At 45.8% G+C, this 14,385-nt stretch overlaps 1 protein-coding gene across 6 annotated transcripts; it reads left to right on the top strand.

Annotated features, from left to right (window-relative positions):
* Nucleotides 1-721: 721 nt before the first annotated feature.
* pxk (PX domain containing serine/threonine kinase) lies at nt 722-14,338 on the top strand. 6 transcript variants are annotated; one of them, XM_062564002.1, is made up of 18 exons: nt 722-994; nt 2,901-2,999; nt 3,844-4,030; nt 4,124-4,201; nt 4,405-4,478; nt 4,952-5,026; nt 5,272-5,376; nt 5,717-5,818; nt 5,910-6,071; nt 6,147-6,264; nt 6,367-6,445; nt 6,570-6,618; nt 6,738-6,815; nt 7,289-7,375; nt 7,477-7,540; nt 7,985-8,044; nt 8,758-8,786; nt 11,364-11,409. In XM_062564002.1, the coding sequence occupies exons 1-17, from the start codon at nt 893-895 to the stop codon at nt 8,772-8,774; spliced, it is 1,536 nt and encodes a 511-aa protein (XP_062419986.1). In that variant the 5' UTR covers nt 722-892; the 3' UTR covers nt 8,775-8,786; nt 11,364-11,409. The 6 variants fall into 6 exon arrangements, with proteins under 6 accessions (XP_062419986.1, XP_062419987.1, XP_037347192.2 ...); XM_062564003.1 differs by having other exon boundaries at nt 11,361-11,378; XM_037491295.2 differs by lacking the exon at nt 8,758-8,786 and having other exon boundaries at nt 7,480-7,540; nt 11,361-14,338.
* The last annotated feature ends 47 nt before the right edge of the window (nt 14,339-14,385 follow it).

Raw genomic sequence — 14,385 nt, 5'->3', positions numbered from 1 at the left:
AGAAATGTCAAGCAGCAATTCTAATTTTTCTGTCCCTGTTACACTGAAAAAGATCACTAGTTCATTATCACCAGCCTTGTTAAATTCTCCCCACTTTATTCCCGACAGTAAGACAGTAAATATATGTATTTCACTGCCATGGACTCGGGCGTCAGATCCAACATATTTAAGAGAATGTCCTTTTTTGCCACCCACTGTTAATCCAATGTATACAATCAAGGGCGCCTTTGGAATCTTGTGGCATTAACTCTCAACAATCTAACCCTTTACCATAATGTTTTGTTGTAAATATTTTATATATGAAGTGGTTGGTAATCATCCAACCAAATTTTCCCCATCGTGGCTACTGTTAACCCTGTTAATTGTAAAATTTGTATTTATTCCAGGAGGAAACGTAATGTTTGATGATGAAAAAGAACATGAACTGCAGTCAAAAGCTTTTGAAACAGGAGCTTTTTGTATTTTGTCTAATTTATTTCGCTGGGTTTTTTTCTCTGCTTATTTTTATTTTTCAATATTTGAATGATCTGATTCATCCCATCTTCTTCCACAGGGGGCGCTGTAACACATTCAGTACCTGGTTCCTACCAACAGGGGGCCCTGTAAACCCATCAGTACCTAGATCCTACCAGCAGGGGGCGCTGTAGCACATTCAGTACCTGGTTCATTCCAACAGGGGGCGTGGTGGCGCCTTTACTATCTGATCCGCCGTATCCTGGTTACGGTAAAGCTAAGCTAACAGCCGAGCGGGTAAGTTCGCTTCTCCAGCGGGCTGTTGGTGTTCCTCCTCCTCGGTTCAGCGGGGCTCCGCCTCGGCGTGTTTCCCGGTGGTTTCAGTGGGAGAGACGGACGGACCCTTGAGATCGGACTCTCGCCTGTCGGTCCTCCGGGGATGTCTTTCCGGGAGAAGCCGACCCCCGGCCGGCTGCTGCTGGACGACACCGTGCCTCTGACGGCGGTGATCGAAGCCAGCCAGAACCTCCAGTCCCACACGGTGAGTGCCTGCTGGTGGCAGAAGAACAATTAGCTAACGCCGTATTTCGTAACGTAAGCGAAAAACAAACTGGACGACGGTTACGTTACGAAATACGGCGTTAGCTAGTTTTTAGCTACGTTTTCATTTTTTAAGGGGGCGTTTTGGGTTATCGCTGCGTCACCGTTTCCATTATCGGACCGGTACAGAAGCTTCACTCTGGCTCGTTGGTTGTGGAGGTTTCCGTTAACCACAAACCGCCTCTTTCCACCCGAGTCACCGCAGCCGATCGCTTTCACCCGCTGCGTCGGCTCACAGTCTCACACCCGCGTAGTGTCTCTATTATCGGACAGGTAGGCAGGTGACCCGGGCTCTCGCTCGCCAGCTAGCCGCCGCCGATTAAGCAATTTCCTGGAAGCTGTTTTGCAAAAAGCAAAACCGCTGATCTTAAGGGAATCGGACCCGAGCGTCGAGGGCGACGGACCGCGGAGCCACCGGAGCGGGTCCCGTGAAGCCCCCGAGAACCGCTGCTGTCATTCAAGCGAAGAATCGGAAATCAATGCGTCTCATTGATATCCTCTTCATGCTGTCAGACCGATACGTTGTCCTAAAAAGTATTGTCGTCTTGAATCTTTAACGGTCTTCTGTAACATGTGGCATACACCCCCCCCCCCCGTAACAAAATACGCATTGTTATTGTTATTTGCTCCCATTGACAGCTCTGCTAACAGCGTCCTGTTATCAACTTTGAGATCTAATTCAAACATTTGATTTTTTTTCTCTACGTCATATAATCACGAAGTGAATATCTAATGGAAATATCTGTTTAGGTATAACAGTCTTGTCACAAATCAAACGTGTTGATTTTCTAGCGAGGTTCGGCGTGGACTCCTCTCCGGACGTTGGACCTCCTGAATCTTACGTTCAGCATTTATTTGCATTTAAACGTGCACTTTGAGCTCGTGCGGGAGGAAATGACGCGTAAGCAACGTGACCCGTGGGCGGTCAGATTACGTGACGGGAATAATAAAGTGTGTTTATTACAACAAGTGTTGTCTGTCCGATAATGGACGCACACGCAGTGGGTTTGTTGACAGTCCGGCTGGGCTCAGCTGAGCTAGCCTGTTAGCATGCTAATGCTAATGTCAGGCACCATCGTTGGTGGTGTTGCACCTATAAGCATAATACTCACGGGTATAAAACATTTAATTTTTTTCTGTTGATAGCTTTTACACATAAGTTGTTTTGTACAAATGTTTTTGTTGTACTCATTGCGTGGAACTTATTGGGATGATTTTCATAACATTAGGCCGGGAATTGGCTGTAAGGGCTTTAAAAAAGTGGTGACTGGATGAATGCAGCCGGAACACTAAATACAACGAAAGTGACTCAGCGTGGATCACCGATCTACTCGAGGTGGTCGCTGCTGATCCGTTTGTTTTCCTTTGTTGCAGATCAAAGGTCAGCAGCTTTATGACTCACTCAGGCAGACTGTGTTTACTCGTGTAGTCGTGTTCAAATGAAAACCTTTTACTCGCGGATCCTCCTCGCTGAACAGCCGGTGTTCCAAACCTTTTATGTGGAAGAGAAACTGAAACAAAACTCCACTGAAATATGAACCCGTTTAACCGCTTTCAGTGAGAACTTTCCATCCATTTGTATGAATATTACCACGCCTCTTCTATAATTCAAACCTTTGTGTAAATTATGACTTATTTCCCCATAAAAAAAGTTCTTTGTTGTTTTCTACATAATCATGAACCTACTTATTATAACATGTGACTGTATAGATTTACATTTAATTGCATTATTTGTGAAATATTAAAACGTCTCTAAAAAAAAAAATGTAAATCTATACTCCCGTGTCAAGTTCTTAAGAAGAGCGGCATATTGACGTTGTGATGGCTGTGACCTCTCTCTCTCTCAGGAGTACATCGTGCGAGTCCAGAGGGGCGTGGCTTCAGAGAACAGCTGGCAGGTGATCCGGCGCTACAGTGACTTCGACGTTCTCAACAGCAGCCTGATGGTGAGTTTCTCTGAGACTCTTCAGCAGGAGCAGAGAAGTGACGTTTTCGGGGTCCTCGATGTCTGACGTGAACTCAAGCCGCTGCTGAAGTGAGACTCACACAGCAGCACCGTTTAAGTTTACTGTCGAATAGTTGCTGCTGTCGTGGATCTCGGCCGGCGCCGTCAGAGGCCAAGTCAGTGTCACAAGACCTCGCTGTGCTCTGCTGCACTGGATGAGCTTCAGGTGGTTGCCTTTAAATGAGAACTCAATGGTTTGCACACGTCTCCTGACTTAATGGTTGGAGGCTGGAGGGCCGCAGGAGTCCATAAAACCCTGGAAATGAGTCGTGTTTATGGTTATGAGGCTGAAATAAGTTCTCTGGTGAACCCGATTTCGAAAAGATCTTCAATTTTTGTCTTCAACAAAGTTATCGATGTCATTTTGAAGCTTTAAATGTTTGTTAATAAGTGGCTAAATGAGAATACAGATGTTGTCGCGGACATTTAAAAGATTAAACTGGTGCTTTTCCAAAATGCTTATAACACGGTAATTTTACATCAAAATCCTTTGATCCTCAGAATTTTTTCAGGTAAAAATCGGCGTCATATTGATCTTTTGGTAAATCTATAATCAATGGAGCAGATCTGACCTCTTGTCTTGTGTTCAGGTCAAATCATTCCTGGATAACAGGAAGTTGGCAGCTTTTCTGCTGAGGTTTTTCGCCTGCTCATTTCCTTTTGGGGGGGGTCGCCTTCCGACCCCGACCTCCAGTAAACTTGTTTGTCCGTATCTGGGAGAACGTTACTGAACATTTAATACATCTGCTCCCTCTCTCTCCCCCTCTCTCCCTCCATCCCTGCAGGTTTGCGGCATCAGCCTCCCGCTTCCTCCCAAGAAGCTGATAGGAAACATGGACAGGGAGTTCATAGCAGAGAGGCAGAGAGGTCTGCAGGCCTTTCTGGACTCAATTACCCAGCATCCCTTGCTTTCCAGCTCGCTGATTGTCAAGAAGTTCCTCGACCCAAACAACTACTCCGCCAACTACACAGGTGTGTTCCTTTGCCAGTATTGCCCTAAATCGTGTCTTTCTATGACACATTACACCCCTACTTTCGAAGCTAATTGGATGTCGTCCCTCTCAGAGATCGCCCTGCAGCAGGTCTCCATGTTCTTCAGGTCGGACCTTAAGTGGGAGGTCCTGGAGCCTCTCAGAGACAACGGTAGGACTCTGAACCTCACCTTGCTGTTTGCAGCGCTAATGCTAACGGCTAACACCACATGCCGCTGCTTACTTCAGCGTCGTTGTACCCGAATGCCCGTTAAAGCTGCAATAATATCTATTTTTTGTGTTGGATTTATATTATCGGCTGTATATCAAATAGTCAATATAGTGACATGCTTTTTTTAAATTTATTTTTTTAAGGCTGGCGGATCAGGAAGAAATATTTTCTGATCAAAAACAAAGAGCAGCCCAAGGAGAGGTTTCTGCTGAGCTGGGTGAGTTTATAGAAATTCAACAGGTTGAGAAAAACCCCCCAAATACACGTGGAAATATTTCCTCGATGACTCTTTGAACGACGATACATTTTACACTCTTACATAAGAGAGGAAAGAACGGTGTTCCTCTTTCATTTCCTTTCCAGGGATGTCTCAGACTCTGAAACATTTCCCACAGTGGAGACTAAATTTAGCTGCTGTTTGATTAAATTAAATTAAATGCAATTAAATGAAATTCACTGACGCCAAATTAACCTCCAGACAGAAAAAAAAGAACGTGGTCGAAAAAGAATAAAGTCTGTAAACTCTTGATTTTGTCTTTCTGCTCAGCTGACTGAATATTAACATTTCATGTGGTCCATTCCAATGAAACGCACCTGAGGTTAAAGCCACAAAGTATCTGCAGAAGTGTCATCTGTGAAACTTAAACTAAACCTAATGGGTGTGTGTGTGTGTGTGTGTGTGTTTTGTAGGTCGACCTGGGTCCTGATAAATTCCTCTCCGACAAAGACCTGCAGTCAGCAATGAAGCTGCTAACCAGCCTGTCTGTACGTGCCGTGTGTTTGTGTAACTTCCACCGAGTCGCAGACACTCAACATTTGTTCAACCGTGGAACCAGAATCTCACCTTTTTTAGAATTTGTTTGAACATTTCAAATGTTACGTACAGAATATGCAGCAAAACGCACCTTTTTTCATACGAGAATAATAGAAGACATACAGACGGATGCCCAGCAACGCAGGAAGCCTTCATTCTAACTGGTGTAAATAATGAAACTCTTCTTCTTCCTCAGACTCCTTACCTCTGTCCGCTGTTGTTCTCCAGCACCAGCGAGTCTTCGGCTCTGCTCATCCGGCCGTTCAGCGAGAGGGGCTCTCTGAGGGACCACATCTGCAAGGTACACTGTGTGTGTGTGTGTGTGTGTGTGTGGTGAAGGCATTACTGGGCTTCAACTGAAGTACTTTTGGGCTGAACTTGTCATTTTCCAGATTTTGAGACGCTCGTGTCTGATTCAATGAAGAGCCTTTGCTTAAGTATTCAAAGTAAAAGTACTCATTCAGCAGGAAGGTTCACTTCATAAACATCTACATCATTAGTAGAGAAGTATAACGTGCCATGAGTAAAATACAAATGCCTCATGAATCTATGCTTTGCTCCAGCAACCGTTCTTAGTTTCACCTCGTTGTTGTTTGGTGGAACAACCAAAGTTTCCAGTAAAAACCGACTTTCTCCTGCAGGTGAAACCCAGAGAGAGTTACCTGAAGAAGTACTGCAACCCCAAGAAGAGCCAGGGCCTCGAACTGCAGCACATCAAACTGTACGGCCGCCAGATCCTGGAGGTACACGCACGCACACACGCACGCACGCACGCACACACACACTGTTTCTTTTCTTTTTACAAGAAGCGTCTGTGTGTGTGTGCGCATGCAGGGCCTAAGGCTTCTCCACGATGGCGGCCTGTTCTTCGGTCACCTTCACGCCTCCAACGTCATCGTGGATGACGGCGTGTGCCGACTGGCCGACGTGGAGAACGGCATCCTGGGAGTCCCGTCGGCGCTGCGTCCGGCCTTCACGCAGCTCCGCAAGATCAACGTATGTGAGGACGTCCGACGATGAAGGTTCGTTATTCACAGTCCGATTCTGAAAGGGTCCCTCGTCCATCCGCAGACCACAGAGAGCATCGACGTCTTCTGCTTCGGACATTTACTCTACGAGATGATGTACGGCCGGCCGCCGGACGGCGTCCCCGTCGACCAGTACCCCGACGACCCCCCCGCCGCTGTGGGTCAGTTCACGTCTACGCGCACTGATGATGTCACGATGACGGTCTGACCTCTGCATCAAGTTCTGATTTATTGTGTGTGTGTGTGTGTGTGTGTGTGTTCAGTGTCGGTGCTGCAGTCCACCTTGTCCACAGAAGCCTGTAAGAGCGGGATGCCGAGCGTGTCGCAGCTCATCCGGACGCCGTGAGTTTCCCAGACCCCCCCCCCCGCTCTGTTGGTTTAATGTCAGGGATCCACCGTGCGACGTGGAACCAGAATTCCCCTCTCTCTGCAGCTGCTGAGTCCTGTTCTTGTGTGTGTTTCGCAGGCTGTTCGCCGACGTCCCGCTCCGACACTCGGAGAAGCTCCAGATCAAGGTGAGACGCCTCGAGACGCGGCGCTTCCGCTCAAAGGCGCAAAGCTCATCGTCGCGATGAGTAGCAAAATGAAACGGCACAGCAGCGTCAGACGTGTGAGCCTCCGTCCTCTCCTGCAGGTTCCCAGCAGGCTCAGGGAGGCGCTGAGGGCGGCCAAGGAGGGTCTGGAGAGGAGGCTGCAGGAGGAGCAGAGGATGGTGAGGGCCTCCTCCTTCTGTTTTCTCTTCCTCAAGGCTCCATCAACAAATATCCTGTGAAATGCCGGGACCAGGGGGGAGGAGGGCAAAGGTCAACCCTGGCAGCGTACAACACTGTGGAAAAACCTCACGGTTTCATTTCCCACGACCTTCTCATGCTGCGAACACGTCAATCAGCGGAGGACCACACTTTGGTTTCTAGAAACAGAAAAGTTGAATTACGCAAAAAAAGGCTTATTGAACATGAGGTTTTGTCATAATTGAATAAATAAAAAAAAGTATTCGGGGATATTCACCACTTAATTGACACGTTTGCTGAAATAGAAATGAGGAGAAGACATTTATTGAATGTGTTCTTGTGTCTTGATGAACTTAATGGGGACAACAATGTTCTCTCTACTGATTTGTGTCTGTTTTTGTTTGTTAAATTGAGGGATTTGTGATGCATTTCGTTCCGTTATTGCGACCCGCAGATCCACCAGCACAGGAGGCTGACCCGAGCGCAGTCCCACCACGGCTCAGAGGGGGAGAGGAAGAAGAGGAAGAGCCTGGCGAGGAAGGTGAGCCACAAACGACACCTGAGCCCGGAGACCCTCCGTGGCTCCGACTCCCCCAGCGCGTCGTTTCAATGAAATCTAAAGAGCGGCTTCCGTCCCTGCAGAAGTCCAGACAGTCGGCCTACGAGAATGAAGAAGACGTCTCCGTGAGAAACAACAACAACTCCGGTGGGTCCAAGTCGAACTGAAGCCTCCCTCGTCTCTACAGGCGGATTCATGAGCTCGTCATGCTGCTGCTGCTGGTTCTGAACCGTTTCATCAGATATTCACACGCTCGTTTACACCAGTTGGTGCTCAGTCCTCGTCTCTTTTATTGTCTCGGTCAAAAAGTCAAAATGTACTTTAAAAAAAACATGTCATGATTTCCAAAAATGTCCCCCGGGAAACATTTCTGTTTCCGTCCTTATTTGTTCTTTAACGCGCACAAAGGGAAGCAGGAACCATTGATTGTAACACAATCCCATTTCCCCAAACACGTCATTCACGAATGGAAGGAAAAGACCTTTTTTGTATTTTTATTGCGTGATGTTTACTAATCGTCTTTCTAATCTTACTAATTGTTCTGTGAGGCCACGTTTTAATCTTCTTTTCTGTTTTTCTGCCCATCTTCAGGTTCTGGAGCCAGTTCACCTCCCACATGCCCCTCCTCCCCCACACCCCCATCCACCACAGGTAGGCCCTGTCTCTCTGTCTGTCCCTCTGTCTGTCCCCCCTCCCGCCCATGGTGGTTCTGTGTTGTGGAACGTATCGGACCGACTGTGTTGGGAACCTGCCGGCGTTCTGGTGTGCGAGGTCTCACCTGGATCCATAACAGCATCTTAACCGTTAGCCCTGAACTTCTTCTCTGTTTCCATCTGAGACAGTCTGTCCCTCTGTCCCTCTTCTCTTGCCATGTGACGACCTGTTTGACTTCGTTGGGTCTCTGGCTAACTGGACCCAGGAAACACGGATGTTGTATTATTTTAAAGTAATAATAGTAATCTGTCAGTTAACATTCATTAACGCGTCTCTCTCAGCCTTCTACTGAAGATGTGAATCTGTCAAAAAGCTCATTATTTCATTTTGTGTTTCTATTCTCCGCTCTGTTACTAGTGGTGGAATCTTAACAAAGTACATTTACTCTCTTGGAGTTTGTTAAATACAGAATATTACCAAACGTTCACATCATGCTGTAACAAATGCTCTGAACGTTCCTGTCTGTATATTTGTGTCCTTCTTGTTTCCTCTTTTCCTCTTATTTCCTGTCCTGCCTGACCTTTTCATTTCCTCTCTTCCCCTCCTATTTGTCCTGGAGATACTGTGTAAATCCTGATTGGTGCACTGAACAGATAACTCTCATCCTATCTCTCTCTCTCTCTCTCTCTCCTGTGCCGTCTCCACCGTAGAGCATGCTCCATTCTGACCGTGTCGTTGGGTAACGTAAACGATTAATAATGTTCGGTGATGATGATGATGATAAAGGTCACTAGTGTTTTTTTTTAAAGCTGTCGTGCACCCTGATTTCCCGGCAATCTCCCGCTCAGAGTTCTGCCTCATCCTTTAGTGAAGAATGCGTGGACTTAAAATGGATTGGGTGCGATCACGAGCCTCCGTGCGTCAGCTGCATGTCGGACACGTTGAGATAAGAGCATCCTGTGGACCGACGTGATGGACTCAGACGTCCAGGGTCCCGTGTTGCAACTTGTGCTTCAATGAAAAGGACCTTTTTATCTTCCCAATATGGCGTAACCGTAATCCTACTGATACTGATGTTTATATTTAAGGAATATATCAGCCAATTGTACTTTCTTTTATTCCGTGCTTGCATAGCTGTCAAACACAAGGTAGCCCCGCCCTAAAGCATACCTGACTTATGGTCTTCACTCTAAATGGACCTTAATTTACAAAATGAACATCATGCTGCATTGAAAATGACTTGAAACTAGAGATTGAGGCCACAAACTCATGTTTACAATGTTTACTGAGGGAATAAATCAAGAGAGACTTCTAAGGTACCAGAGGAGTCGCCCCCTGGTGGTCACTGCAGAGAATGCAGCTTTAACACACTTCCTCATTGCAGGACGTGGCTGTATTAGATGTTTTGGCACAAACCCTATATATATATATATATTACTTCTCACATGCATCTAACAGGATAAAATGAGGGAGATATTTTGCTAAGAAATGGTGGTAAATTAAAACAAGGAGGTGCTGATTCCAGTTTAGATTCTGGGCCCAATTCTACTTCCCCTCTCAACCTGAATAAAGTGAGTTTGGCAGGAGACGACGCCGGAGGCCTAAAAGTGGGAATCGGTCTCATCAGAATCATCCAGCATCGACGGGTCTGTTTGCCTGGAGGAGGGTGCTCGCACAGCTTAAATAAAAACCTCACAATCTGCAATGCTCTCCAGATGGCGTTGGAGATTGTGATCGGCTCCGCTGCAGCATGTGCGCCTGTTTTGTGTTGTGTGCTCGTGTGTCGCGGTGAAGGCCGCGTCAGATGGACCTTTTCCTTCAGGGACGCACCGAGCTGACGCCTGTGATCCGACGCTTTTACGCTCTTCTAAAGCTGCTCTGCAGACCCTTCAGAAAATCTTTTACAAGGATTTGTTTGATATTCAGATAAAACTTTTTCCATTGACGTTGTGAAAGAACCAGAAGCACATTTTTTATTTTCATTAACGCCCATTTTGAATTATTTATTTGGTTCCCGGCCCGTATTTATCAATTCAGTCCGAAGGGGGGGGCGGGGGGTCATTTAATGAACGTTTCTAAAGAAGAAAATAATGAATCTTTGCTCTTTACCTTTCAAACAGTAGAGATTTTAATTCATTTTTTCTTCAGTAATAGATCAAGCTTTGATGGTTTTTACAGTAAAATTATACACAGAATCAATCATACAAAAACAATTTTTCATCAATCTATACAAACCTTTTTAAAAATTGGCAATGGAGGCCATTTCAGGTGTATGTTCATATATTTTTGTAGCACATTTCATTATTGTCTAATCGTTAAAGATGTATTCATTTCCTTTGGCGTTATAGCCTTGCGTGTATAAATAATATAACTAAAATGACCTGGTAAATTCTTTGCCAAAACCCAAAACAAGGCGCTGATGAGGATGATGAAAGATCCACTTCCTGCTCCGAGTATCTTAGTTCAGGTCAAACCTCGAGCACGACGTCTAGGAGGGATTTTCTTGATAAATACGGGACCAGACCATTTTTTGGGGGGGGGGATCGATTTCCTTCCCTGCGGCCTGCCGTGGGTTCAAATCATTCCGATCACGAGGGGAACCTGCAGGTAATTGATCGCTCGTCATATTAGTCCTCGTGTTGGTGGCCAGTGGCACAGACTTCACGCGTGGACCTGACTGAAGAGTCATCTGAATATTGTGTTTTCATTCAAGTCCCCCGAGGCTGCCAGATGTAATGAAAGTGCTTCTGTCCCACAGCCGTCCTGGAGACAATCAGCCCTGCCTTCAAATAATCACAAAGTCACTCGAATCTATCTTCACGTGTGTTTGGTGTTTCTGCCCAACGAGGAAATCGCCTTCAAACCGGCCAGCGCTGGTTTCCAGGTGTGGTTGCCAAACGACGGCTGTGCTTTCATTACGTCGCCTCGATGCTGAAACCGCGTCTAGTTGAACAGGAGTCTCTGCTTCTGCTTTTACTGCGTCGTGGGAAAAAAAAACACAAGGGCACCAGGCCCCGCGGTTCAATTCACCATCAGTTCGCCCCGCCGTCGACCCAACGCACCCCCAACAGGCGCGGAGGTGGCGTGAAAGCGGCGTTGGTTTACGAGACGTCAGACACAACTGCAAGTCCCAGAAGCCACTGCTGTGAGAAGCGGCGCGATGGGCTCTGTGTGAATCTATTTAGGGGATTTAGTCCAGCAGCCGCTAGCCGGGTGGAGCTGATGGTGGATCGAGTTCAGCCTGGACTCTGATCTGTTGGTGCTGGTTTTTTCTGTAGTTTTCTCACACTTTTTGTTCTCTCCTTTCACCCAGAAGCCCCGACTGCTGCTCCTCCTCCTCCTCCTCCCCCTCCCCCTCCTCCCCCTGCCGCCATGCTGGACTCGTCCTCCCGTCCTCCTCTGGCCTCGTCTGACGCAGCGGGAGGAGGTCGCAGCGCCTTGCTGAGCTCCATCCAGGCCTTCAGTAAGGGCAAACTGAAGAAGGCTGTCATGTGACCCCGCCACCCGTCTTCCACCAGGACACCGTCGCCACGGTGACACGGCCCCGACCCGCCGGTACGGCACCGCGGGCGGGGGGCCGCTCCGCCTCCTCGCTCCGTGAGATGTGAAAAAGAATCGCTAACGAAACAACAACAAAAAGTCACCGTTTTACTTTTTTATTGCTACTTCTGCTTTTTGCTGCTTTTTAACTTTTTTTAAAGCCTGTTGCTGCAGTGTGAGATGGTGGAGGAGGCTCTCTGGGACGTCTTCTCTGTCACAAGGAGACGGACCCGCAGCCGCCCGGCTCCTCTTCGGCTCCCCGTCAAGCCGCCGGTTGAGTCGTTGGAGTTTTATGTTTGGCAGCCGCTGTGGATGCTGAAGTTAAGTTTAATAAGCAGTGATCTGACGCACCGCTCAAATCAATAAGTCATTTTTGTCTACAATTATGTCCCCAAAACACACTTTTCTATAAACAATTGAAAAGAAATCTGAATGTTGCCACATATATTTCCCTATTAATGCCTTTTGGAACCAGAAGTCAGGTCGACGTTATTGGACTCAAGAAAAAGAGACAAATAAGCTGAAGGTTCATTTTAAGCCAATTCCAGCTGGAAATGTTAAAATGTTTATTTGCTGTTGGTTTTGTTAATTTAATTCCGTCACGTCGGGAGCCATGAGCTCATCGGTTAAACTTGGTCGGAGAGGACGGATGTGGATCCCTCACGTGTCAACGAATGTCCCGATTGGTCCGTTGACGATTCATTCTGAACAACACTAACAAGACGTTTCCACCCGCCTGCTCCTTTTTGATCACGTTCAACATATGTATCGTGTGCATTAAAAGGTGAAATGAAGGCGGCAGATATGATGCTGGAGTTTAAATAGAAAATTGAAATAACATACATGACATACATGAGGCCCGTGAAGAAAACCTTCACCAAAGAGACAGAATGAATCTGATCTGTGCAAAGTGAGGAGCGTAAAAACCTTCTCATTAAGGCACAAAACAAAATGTCACATTTACATTTTGTTCCCACGTGTTTTTGCACTTTTCTTTTGCCGTCTTCTGGATTTGGGTTAATATTTGCTCTGCTTGGGTGCAATCTGGACCAAACCAGTGTGTGCAATCCCCACTTAACGCTCACTATCGGGCCCGTGTGACGGAGTTGTCCGGTCGGGTCGCGATGGTTCTGTTTCCGTGGCGACGAGCCGCTCATCTGTTTTCATTTGGGGTCTGAAATTCATTTGTGATTTTTTTTTTCATGATTTTTTTGCTTCTTTGTTCCACGGTGATTCCTCTTTGTTCCACTTATGTGAGCCGTGATGCTGCTTTTGTCACTTTTAGTTTGGGCCCATTAACTGCTGCTCACTTTCCACCTGAATCATGTTTGGATTTTCTCCTTTTGTAGCTGACTGGTCATTTCTCGCACGGACTGGAAACTTGCTACGGAGAGAAAATCCACCGGTCACCTTTGTTTTGACTTAATTCTAGTTGTGTGTCGTTTTAAAGTTGCTTCCAGGGATTTTGTTTGTACGATTAAATTAAATGTGCATCAGAGATTAGACACGGAGATTTAAACAAAATCACCTTTTCACATCCTTCTTGCTGCTTCTGGGTTTGAGTTTGTCATAAAGTTCTCTCAGCTTTTGTAAACTTCATCTTTTCAGACGCACAGTTTAACCCCGAGTGGGCGTTGTTGTGTAACCGGTTTAAGGCCTTGTGTGATCTTGTGTTTGTTCATGACTCGTGGTAAAATGCTGAAAAAAACACTCATAACAATGTTGAGTACTTTTTAAAACTGAAATAGCTGTTGATTAGGAAAAAAAGTGAAAAACCGAATAAAACACAGCTTGATATTGAACTTATTTATGCCACTTGGTGGTTTAGATTTTAGACGAGCTTGACTTTAATCAGATTAAATGTGTCCAAACCAATAAATGCATCACCAAGGCACGAATTAAAGCCCATGAATGGATCTCTCTGTTGCAAGTTTCACACAGTTAACCTTCGTCAGAGGTCTGTTGGGGGATAATTTCAAACATTTACTGTGTCGATTCCTGTTACTTTTGCTTTTTTTCATTCTGATGTATTTTAGTGTCAATTTTCATAGAGCTGAAATTATTTTTATTTTTAATGTGCCTGGTGCCCATGGACAACAGAATGTTTTTGTTTTTTTTTAAATATTGTATGTGTTACAATCCATACCAGATCATCTCTATGTAGAACACAATGTTGGTATTGGTATCGCAGTCTGGGCTGAATAAGCAGCTATTGATTACTTTTTGATATTGATTTATTTTTTTATTCAAGCTAAGTGGCCTCTGGCTGTGTAGCTTTTTATTTCGGTGGTAAATACCTCTTCATCTCAGCTCTTGAAGCAAAGTGTTGACCTTGGTAGGTTCCTGCCACCTGAAGACCTCCTACAATCAAAGTTCCTTTCGCTCTGTGCTGAAATCATCATTTCTCTTGTCATTCTGTGCGATCCGGTCCGATGGTCTTTGTCTCGTCTTTCTTGTGTTTCTCTGCAGCATTTTACCACCGAGCGATGGAGGACAAGTCCAGTTAAATTCAGAGTCACAGCTGAATAAGTAAATTGTTATAATGAATAAAAATACTCTTCAATCTGCGGGTCTCTTACTGTCAGCTCACACGAGATGCATCGAATGTTTCGTCCCGATTGTCGCTTTCAGATTTAATGTAGCTGCAAATCCTCATTTATGCGCATGTAAAATAATTCAAAATATCTGAGCCTGCTGTGATATAATAACTATCAACCGAATGAACATTTGATTAAAAATTGTTCAGGAAAATCAAGAATAAGTTGTGTTTATTTGGTGGTATTGCATTTTAGGACTTT

The sequence above is a fragment of the Pungitius pungitius genome, chromosome 8 (assembly GCF_949316345.1).
Source record: "Pungitius pungitius chromosome 8, fPunPun2.1, whole genome shotgun sequence".
Lineage (NCBI taxonomy): Eukaryota > Metazoa > Chordata > Actinopteri > Perciformes > Gasterosteidae > Pungitius > Pungitius pungitius.
This window is presented reverse-complemented; position numbering and strand designations above follow the sequence as displayed.